This window comes from Pristiophorus japonicus, unplaced genomic scaffold (genome assembly GCF_044704955.1).
Source record: "Pristiophorus japonicus isolate sPriJap1 unplaced genomic scaffold, sPriJap1.hap1 HAP1_SCAFFOLD_307, whole genome shotgun sequence".
Classification (NCBI taxonomy): domain Eukaryota; kingdom Metazoa; phylum Chordata; class Chondrichthyes; family Pristiophoridae; genus Pristiophorus; species Pristiophorus japonicus.
The window spans coordinates 730,205-738,098 of record NW_027252857.1 but is presented as its reverse complement, the minus strand read 5'-3'; the positions used below and the strand labels follow the sequence as shown (position 1 = coordinate 738,098).

The window sequence follows — 7,894 nt, the reverse complement described above, 5'->3', positions numbered from 1 at the left end:
CGCTCTCCCCCTCCCCCGCTCTCCCCCTCCCCCGCTCTCCCCCTCCCCCGCTCTCCCCCTCCCCCGCTCTCCCCCTCCTCCCGCACCAGCCCCCGCTCTCCCCTCTCCCGCACCTCCTCCCCCCGCTCTCCCCCTCCCCCGCACCAGCCCCCGCTCCCCCCGCTCTCCCCTCCCCCTCCCGCTCTCCCCCTCCCCCGCTCTCCCCCTCCCCCGCACCAGCCCCCGCTCTCCCCCTCCCCCGCACCAGCCCCCGCTCTCCCCCTCCCCCGCACCCGCTCTCCCCCTCTCCCCGCACCAGCCCCCGCTCTCCCCCTCCCCCGCACCAGCCCCCGCCCCGCCCCCGCTCTCCCCCTCCCCGCACCAGCCCCCGCTCTCCCCCTCCCCCGCACCCGCTCTCCCCCTCTCCCGCACCAGCCCCCGCCCCCGCCCCCGCTCTCCCCCTCCCCCGCCCCCGCTCTCCCCTCTCCCGCACCAGCCCCCGCTCTCCCCCCTCCCCCGCACCCGCTCTCCCCCTCTCCCGCACCAGCCCCCGCTCTCCCCTCCCCCCGCACCCGCTCTCCCCCTCTCCCGCACCAGCCCCCGCCCCCGCCCCCGCTCTCCCCCTCCCCCGCCCCCGCTCTCCCCCTCCCCCGCACCAGCCCCCGCTCTCCCCCTCCCCGCACCAGCCCCCGCTCTCCCCCTCCCCCGCACCAGCCCCCGCTCTCCCCCTCCCCCGCTCTCCCCCTCCCCCGCACCAGCCCCCGCTCTCCCCTCCCCCGCACCCGCTCTCCCCCTCCCCCGCACCCGCTCTCCCCCTCCCCCGCACCCGCTCTCCCCTCCCCGCACCCGCTCTCCCCCTCCCCCGCACCCGCTCTCCCCCTCCCCCGCACCCGCTCTCCCCCTCCCCCGCCCCCGCTCTCCCCCTCCCCGCCCCCGCTCTCCCCCTCCCCCGCCCCCGCTCTCCCCCTCCCCCGCCCCCGCTCTCCCCTCCCCCGCTCTCCCCCTCTCCCGCCCCCGCTCTCCCCCTCCCCCGCCCCCGCTCTCCCCCTCCCCCGCCCCCGCTCTCCCCCTCCCCCGCCCCCGCTCTCCCCCTCCCCCGCACCCGCTCTCCCCCTCTCCCGCACCAGCCCCTGCTCTCCCCCTCCCCCGCACCCGCTCTCCCCCTCTCCCGCACCAGCCCCCGCTCTCCCCCTCCCCCGCACCCGCTCTCCCCCTCCCCCGCACCCGCTCTCCCCCTCTCCCGCACCAGCCCCCGCTCTCCCCCTCCCCCGCTCTCCCCCTCCCCCGCACCCGCTCTCCCCCTCTCCCGCACCAGCCCCCGCCCCCGCTCTCCCCTCCGCTCGCCCCGCCCCCCCCATCTACCAGGCAGTGAGTTCCAGACCCCCACCACTCTCTGGGTTAAGACATTTCCCTCAAATCCCCTCGAAACCTCCCTCCAATTACTTTAAATCCACGCAGACCCCTCTGCCAAGGGAAACAGGTCCTTCCTATCCACTCTATCCAGGCCCCTCATAATGTTATACACCTCAATCAGGTCTCCCCTCAACCTCCTCTGTTCCAAAGAAAACAACCCCAGCCTATCCAATCTTTCCTCATCCTAAAATCGCTAAAATACTAGTCCTGGCAACATCCTCGTAAATATTGATCAGCTCCGCTGGGCAGGCCACATTGTCCACATGCCAGACATGAGACTCCCAAAGCAAGCGCTCTACTCGGAACTCCTACACGGCAAGCGAGCCCCAGGTGGGCAGAGGAAACGTTACAAGGACACCCTCAAAGCCTCCCTGATAAAGTGCAACATCCCCACCAACACCTGGGAGTCCCTGGCCAAAGACCGCCCTAAGTGGAGGAAGTGCATCCGGGAGGGCGCTGAGCACCTCGAGTCTCGTCGTCGAGAGCATGCAGAAACCAAGTGCAGGCAGCGGAAGGAGCGTGCGGCAAACCTGTCCCACCCTCCCCTTCCCTCAACCACTGTCTGTCCCACCTGTGACAGGGGCTGTGGCTCTCGTATTGGACTCTTCAGTCACCTGAGAACTCACTTCAGGAGTGGAAGCAAGTCTCTGTCCACTCTCCAGTGCAATCACATCCTTCCTGTAATGTGGTGGCCAGAACTGCACGCGGTACTCCAGCTGCGACCTGCAACCCCGCCAACTCCTTTTTGAAAGCCACGATTGAGTCTGCCTCCACCACCCTCTCAGGCAACGCATCCCAGATCCTAACCGCTCGCTGCGTAAAAACGTTTTTCCTCATGTCGCCTTTTTCTGCCAATCGCTTTCAATCTGTGTCCCTCTGGTTCCCGACCCTTCCACCAATGGGAACAGTTTCTCTCTCTCGACCTCTGTCCAGACCCCTCATGATTTTGAACACCTCGATCAAATCTCCTCTCAACCTTCTCTGCTCCAAGGAGAACAACCCCAGCTTCTCCAGTCTATCCCCGTCACTGAAGTCCCTCATCCCGGGAACCATTCTCGGAAATCCCCTCTGCTCCCTCTCTAAGGCCTCACATCCTTCCTAAAGTGCGGGGCCCAGAACTGGACACAATACTCCAGCTGGGGCCGAACCCGTGTTTTATACAGGTTCATCATAACTTCCACACCATTATACTTTTATACCTCTATTTATGAAGCCCAGGATCCTGTCGACCTTATTAACCGCTTTCTCAACCTGCCCTGCCACCTTCAACAATCTGTGCCCATATACCCCGGGTCTCTCTGTTCCTGCACTCCCTTTAGGATTGTACCCTTTAGTTTATATTGTCTCTCCTTGTTCTTCCGACCAAAATGTATCACTTCGCACTTTTCTGCGTTAAATTCCATCTGCCCCGTGCCCGCCCATCCCACCAGCCTGTCTATGTCCTCCTGAAGTCTATCACTACCCTCCTCACTGCTCACTATACTTCCAAGTTTTGCATCACCTGCTGATTTTGAAACTGTGCCCTGTACACCCAAGTATTCAGCTTCATTCTGTGTTTTAATCTTCGATCTTGTGCACTTACCAAGCTTGGAATTCCTTCCTGCTCCATTCAAACCTGTGGTCCCAGTGTCTGAATCGCACTATTCCTGGAAGCAAGGGGTTAAAATCTGCATTTGGAGTGGTAATTACTACCACAGCTGGATTCATGTAACCAAACAGCACATCTGGAAATCGCTCCAGGTCTGGCGCATCCAGATGTTCGATTCTGATCCGAAAACAAGAAATGGACAAAATCAGACGAAGAACATTTGCATTTAACATAAAAAATTAAACAGAGAAATGTTCAAAGGCTAAAGTTTCAATGCAATGTGCTTTCCGATGCTGCACAGGGGTATACTCTTGCACAGGGGATACTCTCGCACAGGGTATACTCTCGCACAGGGTATACTCTCGCACAGGGTCCTCAAGTCACGATTCAACTCGGGATAGTGATAAACATTACATGGAGATAATGTGGCTTTGAGTGCTCGGGGACTGGGCTGTGGAGTGGGGCTGCGGAGGGGGACTTGGGGAGGGGGGCTGGGGAAGGGGGCGGGGGAGGCTGGGGAGGGGGTGCTGGGGAAGGGGGTGTGGGGGAGGGGGGCTGGGGAGGGGGTGCGGGGGAGGGGGGCTGGGCTGGTGCTGGGGAGAGGGGGCACATGAAGAGCAAGAAATAGAGCGGTATTCGGTGGGGTCAGACTGAGAGAGAATACAAGAAGGTCGAAGAGAGGTTTACAGAGCATGTCGGTGTGGTGAGCGGCAGACACAAATAGCCACAGGGGAATATGATGTGGCGATAACGGACCTGGCTCAAAGAGCAGGATTGGGTATTAAATATTCCTGGATAACGGGTGTTCAGGAAAGGTAGGAGGAGGTGTGACAGTGTTGGTTAAGGAGAATGTTACACTGCTGGGGAGACAGGATGACCTGGAGGGGCCAAGGACAGAATCTATCTGGCTAAGAGTTAAGAAATAATAGAGGTGCCATTACTAGGTGTATTCGATAGGCCACCAACTCGTGGGAAGGATCGAGAGAGCAAATTTAGAGAAATGACAGAGAGATGCAAGAACTATAGAGTAGTGATAATGGGGGACTTCAACTATCCGAATATAAACTGGGATAGTAGTGTAAAGGGCAGAGAGGGGTGAGAATTTCTGAAGTGTGTTCAGGAGACTGTCTGGATCAGTACGTTTCTGGCCCAAGGGGAAGGGGGCATTGCTGGATCTGGTTCTGGGGAATAAGGTGGGTCGTGGACCAAGTGTCAGTCAGTGAGCATTTGGGGAACAGTGATCATAGTATCATAAGGTTTAGATTAACTCTGGAAAAGGACAGGGAGCAATCCAGAGTAAAAATACTTCACTGGGGCAAGTCCAATTTCAGTGGGATGAGAGTGGATCTGGCCCGGGTAAATTGGAATCAAAGATTGACCAGTAAAACTGTAGTGGAACAAAGGACTGCCTTTAAAGAGGAGAATGTTGGGGTACAGTCGAGGTACATTCCCTCGAGGGGGAAAGGTAGGGTAACTAAAGCCAGGGCTCCCTGGATGATGAAAGAGATAGAGGGGAAGCTGAGGCAGGAAAAGAGCGTGTATGACAGATGCCAGGTCGAGAATACATTTCAGAATCAGGGAGAATATTGAAAGTTCAGAGGGGAACCATCGAGTGCCTCGACATCATTTTACAATATGGTGACCAGAACTGCACACAGTACTCTAAAGGTTCGATACAGGTTTAACAAAACTTCCCGACTTTTCAGTGCTATCCCTCTAGAAATAAACCCGAGAGCTGGGTTTGCTTTTTATGGCCTTGCTAACCTGTGTCACAACGTTTAGTGATTGGTGTATTTGTATCCGAGATCCTTTTGTTCCTCTACCCACCCAGACTCCACCCTCCCAGTAATAAGTGACCTCTCTATTCTTCCTCCCAAATGTAATACCTCATTTATCTGTGTTGTACTTCATTTGATAATTATTTGCCCATTCTGCGAGTTTATTAATGTCCCCCTGTAATGTGTTACAGTCCCCCTCAGTATTGACCATCCCCCAATTTTGTGTCATCCGCAAATTTAGAAATTGTGTTTATGATTCCAAAGTTTAAATCGTTAATATAAATTGTGAACAGCAGTGGTCCCAGCATTGATCCTTGTGGGTATATATAAAACGGAAAAGAGTGACTAAAGTAAATGTTGGTCCCTTAGAAGATGAGAAGGGGGATTTAATAATGGGAAATGTGGAAATGGCTGAGACCTTAAACAATTATTTTGCTTTGGTCTTCACAGTGGAAGACACAAAAACCATGCCAAAAATTGCTGGACACGGGAATGTGGGAAGGGAGGACCTGGAGACAATCACTATCACTAGGGGGGTAGTGCTGGACAGGCTAATGGGACTCAAGGTAGACAAGTCCCCTGGTCCTGATGAAATGCATCCCAGGGTATTAAAAGAGATGGCGGAAGTTATAGCAGATGCATTCGTTATAATCTACCAAAATTCTCTGGACTCTGGGGAGGTACCAGCGGATTGGAAAGCAGCTAATGTAACGCCTCTGTTTAAAAAAGGGGGCAGACAAAAGGCAGGTAACTATAGGCCATTTAGTTTAACATCTGTAGTGGGGAAAATGCGTGAAGCTATCATTAAGGAAGAAATAGCGGGGCATCGAGATAGGAATAGTGCAATCAAGCAGACGCAACATGGATTCATGAAGGGGAAATCATGTTTAACTAATTTACTGGAATTCTTTGAGGATATAACGAGCATGCTGGGTAGAGATGTACCGATGGATGTGGTTTATTTAGATTTCCAAAAGGCATTCGATAAGGTGCCACACAAAAGGTTACTGCAGAAGATAGAGGTACGCGGAGTCAGAGGAAATGTATTAGCATGGATAGAGAATTGGCTGGCGAACAGAAAGCAGAGAGTCGGGATAAATGGGTCCTTTTCGGGTTGGAAATCGGTGGTTAGTGGTGTGCCGCAGGGATCAGTGCTGGGACCACCATTGTTTACAATATACAGAGATGACCTGGAAGAGGGGACAGAGTGTAGTGTAACAAAATTTGCAGATGACACTAAGATTAGTGGGAAAGCGGGTTATGTCGAGGACACAGAGAGGCTGCAAAGAGATTTAGATAGGTTAAGCGAATAAGCTAAGGTTTGGCAGATGGAATACAATGTCAGAAAGTGTGAGGTCATCCACCTTGGGAAAAAAAACAGTAAAAGGGAATATTATTTGAATGGGGAGAAATTACAACATGCTGCGGTGCAGAGGGACCTGGGAGTCCTTGTGCATGAATCCCAAAAAGTTAGTTTGCAGGTGCAGCAGGTAATCAGAAAGGCAAGTGGAATGTTGGCCTTCATTGCGAGAGGGATGGAGTACAAAAGCAGGGAGGTCCTGCTGCAACTGTACAGGGTATTGGTGAGGCCGCACCTGGAGTACTGCAGCAGTTTTGGTCACCTTACTTAAGGAAGGATATACAGACTTTGGAGGGGGTACAGAGATGATTCACGAGGCTGATTCCGGAGATGAGGGGGTTACCTTATGATGATAATTGAGTAGACTGGGTCTTTACTTGTTGGAGTTCAGAAGGATGAGGGGTGATCTTATAGAAACATTTAAAATAATGAAAGGGAAAGACAAGATAGAGGCAGAGAGGTTGTTTCCACTGGTCGGGGAGACTAGAACTAGGGGGCACAGCCTCAAAATACGGGGGAGCCAATTTAAAACCGAGTTGAGAAGGAATTTCTTCTCCCAGAGGGTTGTGAATTTGTGCAATTCTCTGCCCAAGGAAGCAGTTGAGGCTAGCTCATTGAATGTATTCAAGTCACAGATAGATAGATTTTTAACCAATAAGGGAATTAAGGGTTACGGGGAGCGGGCGGGTAAGTGGAGCTGAGTCCACGGCCAGATCAGCCATGATCTTGTTGAATGGCGGAGCAGGCTCGAGGGGCTAGATGGCCTACTCCTGTTCCTAATTCTTATGTTCTTATGACACACTACCCACCTTTTGCCACTGTGGATAGTTACCCTTTACCCCCACTCTCTGCTTTCTGTCTGGAAGAAATGGATTTCTTCCGTGCTGTAACCATTCTATGATGAATTCTGTGAGTGGAGTCAGAGGGGTTGTGGAAGAGGTAAGCCGGATGGGGAGAAGTTGGAACAGTAAAGCTCCAAGAACAAGAGGGACAGTGTCATGTGGCACTATAGCGCACGTGGAGAATCCCAGGGGAAGCTGTGGGCTGAGGGACTCGAGTCTGGTACAGAAGGGAAGGTGCAGTGAGAGCAATGTCAGGTAGGGAGACGTATCGAGGGCTGCAGGCTGGAGAAGGAAGGGAAGGAGGAAGCGGGTATGGTTGGAGATGATGAAGAACAGAGCCTTCAAATGGCTAAACAAGATTAGAAACAAAGAAACAGAAAATAGGTGCAGGAGTAGGCCATTCGGCCCTTCGAGCCTGCACCGCCATTCAATAAGATCATGGCTGATCATTCCCTCAGTACCCCTTTCCTGCTTTCTCTCCATACCCCTTGATCCCTTTAGCCGTAAGGGCCAGATCTAACTCCCTCTTGAATATATCCAATGAACTGGCATCAACAACTCTCTGAGGTAGGGAATTCCAGAGGTTAACAACTCTCTGAGTGAAAAAGTTTCTCCTCATCTCGGTCCTATATGGCTTACCCCTTATCCTTAGTCTGTGACCCTTGGTCCTGGACTTCCCCAACATCTGGAACATTCTTCCTGCATCTAACCTGTCCAGTCCCGTCGGAATTTTATTTGTTTCTATGAGATCCCCTCTCATTCTTCTAAACTCCAGTGAATACAGGCCCAGTCGATCCAGTCTCTCCTCATATGACAGTCCAGCCATCCCAGGAATCAGCCTGGTGAACCTTCGCTGCACTCCCTGAATAGCAAGAATGTCCTTCCTCAGATTAGACCAAAACTGATAACCAAGGCCCTGTACAACTGCAGTAAG

At 53.8% G+C, this 7,894-nt stretch overlaps 1 protein-coding gene across 1 annotated transcript in view; it reads right to left on the bottom strand.

Annotated features, from left to right (window-relative positions):
- Window positions 1-2,969: 2,969 nt before the first annotated feature.
- LOC139249349 (small RNA 2'-O-methyltransferase-like) overlaps window positions 2,970-7,894 on the bottom strand; it is a 90,073-nt gene continuing 85,148 nt past the window's right edge. The window contains exon 5 of the mRNA XM_070872330.1: window positions 2,970-3,157. Within this exon, the coding sequence (XP_070728431.1) occupies window positions 2,971-3,157 (187 nt within the window). The 3' untranslated portion in view covers window position 2,970. The remainder of the gene's footprint in view (window positions 3,158-7,894) is intronic.